We start from the raw sequence: 15,430 nt of genomic DNA on the forward strand, positions 1-15,430 counted from the left end.
TGCATCAGTTTGCCTCTGTTCAGTCTCCATTCCGCTTTGAAAGCGAACACACAATGTAAGTCAATTTGGATGGATCCGGTTTCTATGACACAATAGAAAATGGATCCGTCCTCCATTGACTTTCAATGGTGTTCAAGACGGATCCGTCTTGACTATGTTAAAGATAATACAAATGGTCCGTTCTGAACAGATTCATGCGGTTGTATTATTTGAACGGATGCATGCGGTTGTATTATCTGAATGGATCCGTCTGTGCAGATCCATGATGGATCCGCACCAAACGCGAGTGTTAAAGTAGCCTAAGCTGTAAAACACACAAAATTAAATAAAACAGAGTATATTTTTTATCCAATGACATTTTTAAACTGTATTATCTCTTATATGATAAATATCAAGTTTAGTCAAATGAACTCGGATGGCTCAATAGACTTGAAAGGACACCTGCACAGCTAGATGATAACTATTACACATTAACACTTTGGTTACGTAGGAAGATTAGGAAAGAATTTGCTTTTGGCCAAAACAAGTTAGCATAGCTAATGGACGTCACAAGTTTATTATCTATTCATGCTACTTCAAACACATCCTCTCTGAGAAAAAAAAAAAAGCTTTGGTTTGAAATCAGTGCCCTTTCTTATCTCAACAAATCTGGCTTTTTATGCCTGAAAAAGGTGACTTTGTACCATTTCTAAAAGGAACTAAGGTTGATGGAATGTAAATTCCTTGTTATGCAGGAAGTTGTAAATCAAACTAAGTTTGTTCCATTTTTTTCTCAGGCTTTGTTTTGACAACTAAACTTGCTGTGTGCAGATATGGGCAGTTAGGCGTCACTGTTAGGCAATAGAGTATAAAGGCAAGGTTAAAGGGGGCGTAGTGACCACCCAAAGCAAAGACATTGCAATAACAATCACAGTGTGTTTTACAAATAATTCCTCGGGGCTAATGATTAATCTGAGGTAAAACATTAATGTCCCTGCAATGCATCCTCTATATGAAGAGGGGAGCTGACACACAGCTATTTAAGGAGCCTTCCTGACACACAGAGCCATAGACATCTTATGATTGAGCAGTTCCTCATCACACATAGACACAGCAAATAACACTCACTGCCTAAACCAATTTCATTCATTATGGCTAAGGATATCACCCCCTACACATGGCTGCTACCAGCCTGTCTACTTCTTGTAGCGGCAGTGACTGCAGCACCAGAGCCACTGCACTGTGCCCAGTGTAGTGAGGAAAAGCTAGCCCTTTGCCCACAAGTCCCTGCTGACTGTCCAGAGTTGGCTCGAGAACCAGGCTGTGGGTGCTGTTTGACTTGTGCACTGAAGAGGGGAGAAGCCTGTGGGGTCTATACTGCAAGGTGTGGAAAAGCACTAACTTGTCATGTAAAACCGGGAGAGCCCAGACCCTTGTATGCCATAACAAGAGGACAAGGAATCTGCATGGATGCAGAGGACATAGACAAGCTGAGATCTAGTGATACCACAGGTGAGTCTGCTGGGAGAGATACCTAGAATGTACTTTGAAAAAAGAACAGGGGAATGTTTTTCTTGTTATCATTCAGCGTGTAAAACTGTCTTATAAAACACCAATATTCACCATTTTCTGTAAACCGTTATATTATTATTATTATGTTAGAGGCCAACGGGATGCAAATGAGAATCCACTGCATATTTGACTATTCTATAGATAATTTTCTCATACTAATATTGTACATTTCCAGTTTCAGAATATACTGAATTTTATTTTTTAGTCTCCCTTATGAAAGCTTAACTGCATGCTTTTAACTGCTTTAAGTAACTGTGTCTTTATTACCACAAAACATCAGTCTGTAGACTTGCGTGTGTGTAGATTTATTTCTATGCAATGTATTTTAAAAATTTTAAATACAATGTGTCAGATTAATAGATTGGTGCCCAATCAGTTCTTAAGACTGAGACAGCCCCATCCAATATTCACACATAAGTTTTATCTAGGGTAGTAGTAATACTAAAAGGGTGATGAATATTATTTGTTCTATCACCTGACTCCCGAGTGGAGGAGTTTCTCAACATTGATGCTTGTTTTTGTGACCTGTGTCTTACTTTCATCAGTAAGATGAAAGATCAAAGTGACATAAAAAAAGTCTATTTTTTACATAAATTTGGGAAAACATAGATGAATTTACTCATATATATGGTAGGTATATCTCTTCTTGGGAAATTATTATACATATTCTGTTTGTAGTATAACAGTTTCATGTATACTGTACTTATACACGGATTCATTGAAATAGTTTTGCTTTCTAGCTTTATGTCTATGTTTTGATTGCAATTATTTTGTGATAGCTTTTTAGTTTTTATTAAATAATATTTTATTCAGTTAATATTTATTTACTCATTCTAAATTTATCTAAATTCTTAAGGCCCTGGCCTTTCTGGTGGACTATTGAAATAAAAATACATGCACATACTTCAGCTGGTCTTATGGCTTTAAGAGTAATAAAATCTGTTACATTTTCAGCTGATGTATGTATTGACATTGTGAGGTATATCAAGTTATATTATGCTTTCATACTCTGATTATAAAAATTAATTCCACTGAACTCTTTACTTCTAGAGGTGAAGGATTACTCCGAGCATGACAACACTGGCTCAGAAAGCTTAGACATTGCACAAGACCAGCTTCCACCATTCCTTAGATTATTTACTGATGGTTTTGACAAGTTCGATCCCTGGAATGCAATCACTGTGTATGAACGCATAAAGGCTAAAAAAATGTTTGACAGAAAGAAAATAAAAGAACAATATCAGGTAAATAATAATACTGCACATTTATATGAACTTAAATATGGTGTAGAAAAATAATGAATTTGTGGCACTGTAACTCTAAGCATAAGGCACTGAGCATGTTCAGAGTATTAATTGCACTATATCTGGCAATCCACGGGATGGAGATGAGTGCTTGCATAATACTCTCAGGTATAAAATTACTTCTCAAAAGTAAATTACATACTGTATATTTGTCAACAATATGGACATTCCAATGGCAATACTGCTTAGTTCCAACAAATTTCGCTGCTTTGTGTTGCTGTAGGGACCGTGCCAGAAGGACCTTTACAGAGCGATGGACAGATTGACAAGGTTTCAGCAAAGGACTGGAGAAGATCTTTATAGGTTCCACATTCCCAACTGTAACAGAAATGGCTTCTATCACAGTAAACAGGTACTAGTTAATAAAATATCAGTTTTATGTACTAACAAACATGTATCAAAATGTCATAATCAGAGTGATAGTTTTTAATTTTTTTTTACCTAGGCTAATATTTACCACACTTTATTTTTGTATTGTCCTGTACCTAAATGCCCCAGCTAAGGCATAGTGGCTTGTTGATTCACTGCATGGCACCTGGGACACATGTCCATTCACCTACATCCCTCATCACATTGGAAAGGTTGACATAAGTATTCTTAAAATATTCAGCTGACACTTTTTTTTCTTTTTTAGTGTGAAACCGCACTTGATGGAGAAAGGGGAAAATGTTGGTGTGTCTTTCCATTAACTGGGAAGAAAATTCCAGGTTCTCCAGACAACAGAGGGGATCTGAACTGCCAACAGTATTTGAATGCACAAGAATAGAGTAAAATATCCTGGCTAGATGTATGTGTATTCTATATTATTTGTGTACAGTTTCTCAACTATTTATTCTGAAAAGTATTTTCATTTTTTTTTGTCTCTTATTATGTATTTTTCATAACTATTTATATGTACTATTTTTAGTTCTATATATTCATGCTATTTTTTAAAGCAAATGTAAATCACAACACTTATTTAACTCATAAATTATATTTTACTACTGTATATATTGTTGTTCAGCAATGAAATCAGTATAGTATTTCATGACTTAAATACAATTTTAAGCAAATATGTTTATTTTACGCACACTTAATTTTGTATTTTTGTTCCTACCCTCTTTTGTCATTTTAGAGCCAATTATAGCATTGTTTGGATATATGGTAACTGTTTTATCTAAATACTATTTAAGCTTCATACAATATTCAGCAACCTAAGCATGCTGTTTGCTTCAGAACCCCAAAAAATCTGTAAGTTATGTACTCTTAGTAAGTGGTCTTAAATATCTTAAATGCTGCAAATATCCTCAGAATTTTAGGCTTCATACACACAGCCTTCTCTATATTTCAGTCAGCAAACAACAGACCTACACAGTATGGATGCCTTCCATGTTTTCTCACTCCCATGAATAGAAAGGGCTGTTCTGCAACAGTCTTCAATACGGACAAGAATAGGATATGTTCTAGAATTTGTGGAATGGCCACATAAATGTGTGCGTTGCCCCAAATAAATAAATAAATAAATAGGTAATGTGCTATTTGCACATGAATGAAGAATGCAGTTGTGTGCATGAAGCCTTACATTGAAAATAGAGACAGTCTTGGACAATGGACAATTTAGTTCTTGACACTTTAATTACCAAAAGGCAAAGCTTAAATGAAACATATTGATATGAAATTAACTCAATTCACACAAGTATTCCCTATCATTGATCTAACGATATGCCCTCTTAGGCCTGTTCAACAGAACTACAAGAAGCTATTCTCTGCTAAGAACAATGCTTCTGGGGGAATATGTCTTTAATGAGGCATCTAACCGAAGATATTAAAAAACTTTGTAAAAAAAACTGAGGCAGGTACAGTGGTTCAGTACAGCTTGGAAGTTGTATAGAAGTGGATATTGCCTTGGGAATAAGGCCTAAAAGCTAAGGCATGTTTACAAGGGCTGACACAGCAGGCAAATATCTGGAATGATCTGTTCATGTCTGATAATTGCCTGCTTGTCAGAGGAGGTGAGAACTGCATTTACATGCCGGTGTATAGGAATGAGGGATCACTACTGTGATGACTCATTTCCATAGATAGTCATTATTTCTAGGCAGCAGATCAATGTTTAGTACAACCTGGTGCCCAGATACAATGATTTAGGTAGCTTCATCAACGTTGCTTTCACCCAACAAATGAGTAATCATATAATTGGCACCGCCTTTACACAGGGCAGTTATTGGAAATGAGTATTTCTAGGAATGCTTCTCCCCAATAATTGTTCCAAGCATTGACCTGTTTAAAGGGGCATTTACTATTTGACAAATACAATAAAAAATATCCTGCTTTCTATAATTGCTTACCTGCAGTGGGTAAAATCATTGTTATAACAAGTGTGCCGCCCTGACTAGGATGTAACCTAAATGTCTTATTCCATTTGATGGTAGTGTCCCTTTAATAGCAGCTTCTTTAGCTGGCAGCTGTATTGTCAAACTAGAATATACAAGCTTGAAACTTGCATTTCAATAGGGGATTAGTGCCTGGCAAGCACACTTGAGTTTTATCTATGTCATACTTTGAGTCCCATGGAGAAAAGTATGGCACTAGAGGTGTCTGGTAACAGCTTATGCTCCATGTGGCATAGAAATAACATGAACAGATGACTGTTAGTGGGAATGTTGGTTATGGAAACGTTCACTTGACAGTTATTTTGCCATCTATGTCCAGCTTAATATACTGTAATCAATACAGTTATTCTTCATGGATGTTTATATTTTATTAGACATTTAGATACCATAGACAAATTAAAAAATTCCAGTGTTCAAGACATTGCACTCTTGAGTAGTTATGCATGATATCCTAAATATGGGTAAATACATCCAGAGATTGTAACATTGGCACAAACAATTCCTATATATGTGGACTCAAGATACCTTTAGAAATTCTTTATGTTGAATAATAACTAATGTAACCACATTATTGCATCAACATACAATGTATCTTCCCTAGGTGAAAATCATGTCTACACAATACTCCAGTACTCCCTTACCTGAATATACACACTCCCAGAAACAAAGCATTCTGTACATAAGACTGATTTATAAAAAATGCATTTCCATTTTATTTTTTGTAACAAGCTAGGAAGTTTATAGATAGCTAAAATAAGAAAAATTTGCAAACATATATTTATTCACATTAAGTGTTCTTTCTTGGCTTTAATGGAATTTCATATAGTGTTCAGTAACTGAGTCCATGACTGGTCACTGAACTCAAATTCAGAAGCTTTGAGTTGTATGGGGCCATAATACTGCACCCATAAACTAAGGAGCTCTACAGTAACTCCATAAGCCTCCAATTTCATACAGTAGTAGACGTGGTCTTTTTCTGACACATTGTGCTATTCTCCCCTAGACGTATTTCTCTTACAGGATAGTAACTCCATTATGTAGCACCATACTTCAACCACGTGTATGATGCAACAGTGACTTTGTGTGACTCTACACAGCCTTCATTTTCATAGCTTTGTTGAGTGCATGATGCCTCTATAAGCCCTATATGCATCTGTGTAAAGTCTGAAGCAAAGAGAGGTACATTTTGTTTGCATAGATTTCTATGAATTTGTATCATGTCCCATTCACCTCAGTTGCATTAACAGACCTTGCTGTCAGCAAGAACTCTTTTATAATTTTTATTATCTGTTGGTATACCACAATACCTCTTCACCACATCAGGTTTAAAGATCTGTACATAGGCAATAAACGGCAGGCGCAATTCGACAATACATAATATCATATAGATATTTTTACCCTGTAACTATTTTTTTATTTCCTTAATATTGTACCTTGCACAATTATGAAATGTTTCAAATGAGATGAATTAGTCCTCGAATAATATAATACAAATTCTGCAGTACCTTCTTTCATAAGTCTATATTGTGCCATTCCTGGCCATGAGACTAAATGTCAATGAACCAATGCACATTTTCCACACAGACCATGGGTCCATGCAGAGAAAATCACAGAATGCTCTGCTTTGGTACATCCTAACACTGTCCAAGTAGTGCAGCCAGTATCAGACTGTAAACATTCAGAAAGAATAACAGAGAAATGGCACAACATACTGTACAAGCTACATGTATGAGAAAAGATGCTCCAGAATCATGTTTTGATGGAGAATACAAATACTTACTAAAAACAGACACATCCAACGTGATAACAGTGATATTATTTTCTATACATACGCTCATTATATTTAATTATTAGTAGTATTTTCTAAATATTGGTATTTTTGTCAGGCCATAAAAAGTGAAGATCATTGGGTTCATACATACATATTGAGGACAGCATTGTAATCCCCCATATTCTTTAGGCTTTAGAAATAAAACTGTTACCAACTTTTGTGAACTCATTAGTTACCTGGCTTCAAAGTCAGGTAATTAAGTTGCTGCTACTTTTATATGTTTAGCCATTATTTTTATATTTATCCATTATATATTTAAAACTTTGCTGCTAATCATTTCATTTTTCCGATGAATTATTTGTACCTGTATTGATAATTGTGTATTCTTTTGTAAACTGCTAAAAGACTTAAAAAAATGTAAAGTGCCAAAATTGAATAAATATACATTTATAAAGAAAGTGTGTCATTGTTTTCTTGAAAGGGAATTCGATTTATTCATCATGTGTTATTTAATGTATTCATTAAAGGCATTTCTAAGCTTTTAAAAAACATAGAAAAGTACCTAAATGTATCTCAGTGCTCACCAGATGTTGCCATCACAGTTTAGAAGTAGAGATGTCGCGAACATAAAATTTTCCGTTCGCGAACTGTTCTACAAATGTTCGCGAACGTGCGAACTGGGCAAACTGCCATTGGCTTATATAGGCAGGCGAATTTTAAAACCCACAGGGACTCTTTCTGGCCACAATAGTGATGGAAAAGTTGTTTCAAGGGGACTAACACCTGGACTGTGGCATGCCGGAGGGGGATCCATGGCAAAACTCCCATGGAAAATTACATAGTTGACGCAGAGTTGGATTTTAATCCATAAAGGGCATAAATCACCTAACAATCCATTTTTTTTTTTTTAACAACGTGGTTTAAAACATCCAGTGTGTGTATACGATCAGGTATGATGTTGTATCGATCAGGTAGTGTAAGGGTTACGCCCGCTTCACAGACATTGACAGACCAAACTCACCGCAAACAACCGCAAACAGTCCATTTGCCCAACCGCAAACTTCCCATTTGCACAAGGTTGGATACCAAGCTAGCCATGTCCCGTTGATGTCATTGAAAGTTTCTTCCTCCACCCAGCCATGTGCAACACCAAGGGTCCCGGAAAGGTGAATTGAATTGATTTTTCGAATGGGGAGATAGTTAAAAAAACGCTGGCTCCCTCCCCTTTGTTTGAATCTACGGCAATTTACTGTCCAACCCGATATGAGTGGTATTTCCTGTAGTTCTCTCTTCTCATTAGTTTAATCCCTGTTACACCCCCGATCTGGGGTCCATTTATTAAATAGATTTTTCGAACGGGGAGATGGCTAAAAAATTGCTGGCTCCCTATGCTTTGTTCGAATCCACGCCACGGTCACTGCGTCTGCGCCGTGCAATTTACTGTCACACCTGATATGAGTGCTATTTTCTGTAGTACTATTCTCATCAGTTTAATCCCTGTTACGTCCCATATCGGGTGGGATTGCCTTTTGTGAAAAAAAATTTAGGCCGAGTATCTTCGACTGCCTTCACAGTGACAGACCAAACTCTGATACACCAAACTGAATTGATTTTAGGAACCGGGAGATGGAAAAAGCAGCTTGGTCAGTCCTTTTACTCCCAAGTTGGGGCACTGCGCGTGCACGGAGCAATGTGCTGTGACACCCTATATGAGTGGTGTTTTAACTAGTCCTATTCCTATCAGTTTAATCCCTGTTACGTCCCCTAATTGTTGGGGATTTTTTAAATTGTCTGCATTATTTCAAATTAACTATTAAGAGACTTTATTGTGATTTTTTTATTTTATGTATTAAAAACCCACCCATGCAACTTAAAAAAATAAATATTTTTTTTTTTGTTTTTTCTATGAAAAAACATCCAGCCGTCCCGATCGTTTTTGGTCTGATCATAATAAAGCAACGGCCTTATCATCTGGGGTGTGGGAACATTGCCAACACACTCATAGAGGTGATGATCGCTTCATTGTGATACGCAAGCCCCTTCACCACAACAAGGTAACAATCACGAAAGGGGAATTGACACTTGTATGTGCCTTTTTTTTGTTTTGTTTTTGCAGCCACAGTGCAGCACCAGAGGCCAGAAAAATTAGGCATGTACACATGCCTGAAAAACAATGTTATTGTTGCAGCCACTGTTGTAGCAGCGGCCGGAAAAATTGATGTTTTCAAGGCAGAAAGGTGACTAAAACATTGCGGCTTGAACCCTAGTTGGTGGCGGAGAATTCACGAAAGTCATCCGGTATGCAGACATTAAATACAGCAGCGTGGGGACCATTTTGAGGCCAAGGCATGTCAGGCCTTTTGTTAGTTAAACGTATCCCCTACTGTCAGTCCCTTCGGGATCCATGCCTCATTCATCTTAATGAAGGTGAGGTAATTAACACTTTTTTGACCGAGGCGACTTCTTTTGTCAGTGACAATGCCTCCTGCTGCACTGAAGGTCCTTTCTGACAGGACACTTGAAGCGAGGCAGGCCAGAAGTTCTATCGCAAACTGGGATAGCTCAGGCCACAGGTCAAGCCTGCAAACTCAGTAGTCAAGGGGTTCATCGCTCCTCAGAGTGTCGATATCTGCAGTTAAGGCAAGGTAGTCTGCCACCTGTCGGTCGAGTCGTTCTCTAAGGCTGGATCCTGAAGGGCTGTGGCGATGTGTAGGACTGAAAAAGCTCTGCATGTCCTCCATCAACAACACATCTGTAAAGCGTCCTGTCCTTGCTGGCATGGTCATGGTAGGAGGAGGATTACTTTGACTTCTTCGCCAGTTAGATTCCCGTTGTGCTGTGACATCCCCCTTATAAGCTGTGTAAAGCATATTTTTTAGTTTGGTTTTGAACTGCTGCATCCTTTCTGACTTCCAGTAATTTGATAACATTTCCGCCACTTTATGCTTATACCGGGGGTCTAGTAGCGTGGCCGCCCAGTATAGTTCATTCTCCTTCATCCTTTTTATACGAGGGTCCCTCAACAGACATGACAGCATGAAAGACCCCATTTGCACATGGTTGGATGCCGAGCTACTCATTTCCCGTTCCTCCTCCTCCCTGATGTCATTGACGGTCTGTTCTTCCCCCCAGCCACGTACAAGACCACGGGTCCCTAATAGGTGACAACAACGAGCACCCTGGGATGCCTGCTGTGGTTGGTCTTCCTCCTCCTCAAAGCCACATTCGTCCTCTGACTCCTCTTCCTCATACTCCTCTTGCAGCGTTGCCGCAGGTCCGGCAAGCGATGATGACAAGGCTGTTTCTAGTGGTGATGGTGACCACAACTCTTCCTCTTCACGCTCATCTACAGCCTGATCCAGCACTCTTCGCAGGGCACGCTCTAGTCTGTGCGACTGACTAGGTTTGTCACCTCCTCAAAAGGACGCATGAGCCTACAGGCATTGCGCATGAGCGTCCAGTAACGTGGCAACAAAATTCCCAGCTCCACAGAGGCTGTCCTAGCACCCCGGTCATACAAATACTCGTTAACAGCTTTTTCTTGTTGGAGCAGGCGGTCGAACATTAGGAGTGTTGAATTCCAATGTGTCGGGCTGTCGCAAATCAAGCGCCTCACTGGCATGTTGTTTCGGCACTGAATGTCTGCAAAGTGCGCTGTGGCCGTCCTGAAATGGCCACACACCTTCCTGGCCTGCTTGAGGACATCCTGTAAGCCTGGGTACTTAGACACAAAGCATTGTATGATGAGATTCAACACATGTGGCATGTACGGCACATGTGACAACTTGCCCAAATTCAATGCCGCCAACAAATTGCTTTCATTGTCATACACCACTTTGCCAATCTCCAGTTGGTGCGGGGTCAGCCACTGATTCACCTGTGCTGGTCCGGTGTGGCTCTCTGCTTTCAGGCAAGTCAACCCCAAGACAGCGTGACACTGTCGTGTCCGGGATGTGGAATAGCCCCTGGGGAGCTGGGGGGGTTCAGTTAATGTGCAGCCAGATGCCGCAGCAGAAGAGGACTCAGCCGAGGAGGTTATGGAAGAGGATGGAGTAGGAGGAGTAGAGGAGGTGGCAGTAGGCCTGCCTGCAAGTCGTGGCGGTGTAACCAACCCTGCTGCAGAGCCACGCATTCCATGCTTGGCAGCCATCAGCAGGTTGACCCAATGCGCAGTGTAGGTGATATACCTGCCCTGACCGTGCTTTGCAGACCATGTATCAGTGGTCAGATGGACCCTTGCCCGAACACTGTATACCAGAGATGCCATGACTTCCTTTTCAATCACCGAGTAGAGGTTTGGGATTGCCTTATTAGAAAAAAAATTCGTTCTGGTACCTTCCACTGTGGTGTGGAAGGTACCAGAACCTATGGTAAAAGCTGGCGGGCTAAGAGTTCCGTCAAGCCAGCTATCAGACGCCGGGCAAGGGGGTGACTCTGTGACATTGGCTTCTTATGCTCAAACATTTCCTTTACAGACACCTGACTGTGGGCAGATGAGATGGAACTGCTCAAGGTGAGAGGCGGAGTGGAGGGTGGTTGAGAGGGGGCAAGGAGGACAGCAGTGGTTGACGTGGCTGAAGATGCTGGACCAGGAGGAGGATGGTGGCTTTGAGCTTGTGTGCTGCTTCTACTCGTCATCATGTGTTGATCCCATAGGCGTTTGTGATGTGCGATCATGTGCCTTCGCAAAGCAGTTGTACCTAGGTGGGTGTTGGATTTCCCACGACTCAGTTTCTTTTGGCACAGTTTGCAAATGGCATCGCTGTTGTCAGGGGCAGACACACAAAAATTATGCCACACTGCTGAGCTTTGCAATGACGGCATTCTGGTGGTGGCAACAGCATGCGTTGATTGGCGTGCTGTCTGGCTGACACCGGGTGCCGATACATGCTGTCTGACTGTGCCACTAGCTCCTTGTGACGACCTCCCCCTGCTTCCCACTCGTCTCCTCCTTCTCTCTGTCTCCCCTTGTGAACTTTCCCCCTCTTCTTCTTCTCTTCGAGCAGGCAACCACGTGGCATCCACGGACACATTGTCATCATCAACCACTTCACTTGTATCTGACACCTCAGCAAAGGAAGCAGCAGCGGGTACAACATCATCATTACACTGTACGTCCATGTGTGTAATGCTGCCTGACTGAGACATATCCCTGTTATCTACATCCCCTGGCAATAATGGTTTCGCATCACTAATTTTATCCAACTAATGTGTAAATAACTCCTCTGAGGGATCAAGTGAAGCGGCTGTGGTGGCTGTGGTGGTAGTGGTGGTGGTGGCGGCGGGCGGGAGAGTGATGACCAAAGCTGAGCTGGAGGAGGATGGTGCGTCAAGGTTCTTAGCGTAAGCTATTGAAGATTGGGTGTCCTGTGTAAGCCAGTCAACTATTTTCTCTGAATTTTTGGGGTTCAGGGTACGTGGCCTCTGAACACTGGGCATTATTCCAGGGCCAGTGGAAATCACAGCACCACAAACACGACGGCCCCTGTGGCGTGGCCTGCCTCTGCCTGTCATTTTTTATTAGATAAGTGTTACTATGCGTGCAAGGTACTGTGCCACTCTATATACAGTTGCAAGAAAAAGTATGTGAACCCTTTGGAATGATATGGATTTCTGCACAAATTGGTCACAAAATGTGATCCGATCTTCATCTAAGTCACAACAATAGACAATCACAGTCTGCTTAAACTAATAACACACAAAGAATTAAATGTTACCATGTTTTTATTGAACACACCATGTAAACATTCACAGTGCAGGTGGAAAAAGTATGTGAACCCCTAGACTGATGACATCCCCAAGAGCTAATTGGAGTGAGGTGCCAGCCAACTTGAGTCCAATCAATGAGATGAGATTGGAGGTGTTGGTTACAACTGCCCTGCCCTATAAAAAGCACACACCAGTTCTAGGTTTGATTTTCACAAGAAGCATTACCTGATGTGAATGATGTCTCGCACAAAAGAGCTCTCAAAAGACCTACAATTAAGAATTGTTGACTTGCATAAAGCTGGAAAGTGTTATAAAACTATCTCCAAAAGCCTTGCTGTTCATCAGTCCACGGTAAGACAAATTGCCTATAAATGGAGAAAGTTCAGCACTGCTGCTACTCTCCCTAGCAGTGGCCGCCCTGTAAAGATGACTGCAAGAGCACAGCGCAGACTGCTCAATGAGGTGAAGAAGAATTCAAGAGTGTCAGCTAAAGACTTACAAAAGTCTCTGGCATATGCTAACATCCTTGTTAGCGAATCTACGATACGTAAAACACTAAACAAGAATGGATTTCATGGGAGGATACCACAGAGGAAGCCACTGCTGTCCAAAAAAAACATTGCTTCACGTTTACAGTTTGCACAAGAGCACCTGGATGTTCCACAGAAGTACTGGCAAAATATTCTGTGGACAGATAAAACCACAATTTAGTTGTTTGGAAGAAACACACAACACTGTGTGTGGAGAAAGAGCCACAGCACACCAACATCAAAACCTCATCCCAACTGTGAAGTATGGTGGTGGGGGCATCATGGTTTGGGGCTGCTTTGCTGCGTCGGGGCCTGGACGGATTGCTATCATCAAAGGAAAAAGGAATTCCCAAGTTATCAAGACATTTTGCAGGAGAACTTAAGGCCATCTCTCCACCAGCTGAAGCTCAACAGAAGATGGGTGTTGCAACAGGACAACGACCCAAAGCATAGAAGTAAATCAACAACAGAATGGCTTAAACAGAAGAAAATACGCCTTCTGGGGTGGCCCAGTCAGAGTCCTGACCTCAACCAGATTGAGATGCTGTGACATGACCTCAAGAAAGCGATTCACACCAGACATCCCAAGAATATTGCTGAACTGAAACAGTTCTGTAAAGAGGAATGGTCAAGAATTACTCCTGACCGTTGTGCACATCTCATCTACAACTACAGGAAACGTTTGGTTGAAGTTATTGCTGCCAAAGGAGGTTCAACCAGTTATTAAATCCAAGGGTTCACATACTTTTTCCACCTGCACTGTGAATGTTTACATGGTGTGTTCAATAAAACATGGTAACATTTAATTATTTGTGTGTTGTTAGTTTAAGTAGACTGTGATTGTCTATTGTTGTGACTTAGATGAAGATCAGATCACATTTTATGACCAATTTGTGCAGAAATCCATATCATTCCAAAGGGTTCACATACTTTCTCTTGCAACTGTAAGTGGTGGGCAGTGGGCACAGTACAGTCTGTGTGGGCCTGACACACACGGGCTTGCAAATGTGATTAGATCACAGTTAAATTTTAAATATAATTTTTTTTATCTGAAAGGTATTTGAGTGAATGACACCCTGTAATGGTATGAGTGCAGGCCTAGCCAGCCACTAGCCAGTAGACAAAATACAGTATGTGTGGGGGCCTGACACACATGGGCTTGCAAATGTGATTAGATCACAGTTACATTTAAAATAGAATATTTTTTTTCTGAAAGGTATTTAGGTGAATGACACCCTGTAACGGTATGAGTGCAGGCCTAACCAGCCACTAGCCAGTGGACACAATACAGTATGTGTGGGGACCTGACACACTCGGGCTTGCAAATGTGATTAGATCACAGTTATATTTAAAAAAAAAATTCTTTTTCTGAAATGTATTTGGGTGAATGACACCCTGTAACGGTATGAGTGCAGGCCTAGCCAGCCACTAGCCAGTGGACACAATACAGTATATGTGGGCGCCTGACACACAGGCCTTGCAAATGTGATTAGATCACAGTTAAATTTTAAATAGAATATTTTTTTTCTGAAAGTTATTTGGGTGAATGACACCCTGTAACGGTATGAGTGCAGGCCTAGCCAGCCACTAGCCAGTGGACACAATACTGTATGTGTGGGGGCCTGACACACACGCAGTGGCGTACACACAATCCATGGGGCCCCGATGCGAAATTAATCCATGGGGCCCCCCCAACCCACTGCCGCACCCACCCCCACTACCGCCCGTACCATTCACCCAACATGCCTCCAGTCCCAATAGTACCACTTTGTGCGGTAAAGTCTGATTTTGAATGCCAATCTTGCTGTCCTGCCAAGCTCTACCTCTGAGCGAATTGCCAGGGGTAAGAGTTGGGAGGTATGTACATTATATGTCATAAGCATGCAGAATGAAAAAAAAAATTATGCATACTGTACTTACTCCACCAAAAAAAAACTTTACTTAGGGGCATTAACAGTTTGGTGTTCTTCCAAAAACTATCCTCATCCTTCTTGAAAAGAGACATACCTACAAAATAAGAAAAAGGCAGACACATTAATACAGGAAATTTAATTATGTTGTGATAAACTAGTCTATGAAGCTAATTTTCATTCACCAATTTAAAAGACATTTTTATTTACCATCCTTTTGCCTTTGCCTCTATTGTGACAATTATTGTACAATTGGACCAAGAAAAAAAAAAAACTCAACTTA

The 15,430-nt window shown here is 40.6% G+C and overlaps 1 protein-coding gene across 2 annotated transcripts; it reads left to right on the plus strand.

Annotated features, from left to right (window-relative positions):
• The first annotated feature begins 1,003 nt into the window (after nt 1–1,003).
• IGFBP1 (insulin like growth factor binding protein 1) lies at nt 1,004–7,456 on the plus strand. Of its 2 annotated transcripts, XM_044294867.1 has the most exons (5): nt 1,004–1,491; nt 2,602–2,795; nt 3,079–3,207; nt 3,490–3,642; nt 3,970–7,456. In XM_044294867.1, the coding sequence occupies exons 1-4, from the start codon at nt 1,131–1,133 to the stop codon at nt 3,619–3,621; spliced, it is 816 nt and encodes a 271-aa protein (XP_044150802.1). In that variant the 5' UTR covers nt 1,004–1,130; the 3' UTR covers nt 3,622–3,642; nt 3,970–7,456. The 2 variants fall into 2 exon arrangements, with proteins under 2 accessions (XP_044150802.1, XP_044150801.1); XM_044294866.1 differs by having other exon boundaries at nt 1,006–1,491; nt 3,490–7,456.
• The last annotated feature ends 7,974 nt before the right edge of the window (nt 7,457–15,430 follow it).

This window comes from Bufo gargarizans, chromosome 5 (genome assembly GCF_014858855.1).
Source record: "Bufo gargarizans isolate SCDJY-AF-19 chromosome 5, ASM1485885v1, whole genome shotgun sequence".
Taxonomy (NCBI): domain Eukaryota; kingdom Metazoa; phylum Chordata; class Amphibia; order Anura; family Bufonidae; genus Bufo; species Bufo gargarizans.

What these genes read in the sequence shown, in the direction of transcription:
- IGFBP1 (XM_044294867.1), top strand. Translation starts at nt 1,131, where the DNA reads ATGGCTAAGGATATCACCCCCTACACATGGCTGCTACCAGCCTGTCTA. An exon ending in AAATAAAAGAACAATATCAG is followed by an intron (nt 2,796 to 3,078) that starts GTAAATAATAAT and finishes GTGTTGCTGTAG; the next exon opens with GGACCGTGCCAGAAGGACCT. An exon ending in GCTTCTATCACAGTAAACAG is followed by an intron (nt 3,208 to 3,489) that starts GTACTAGTTAAT and finishes TTTCTTTTTTAG; the next exon opens with TGTGAAACCGCACTTGATGG.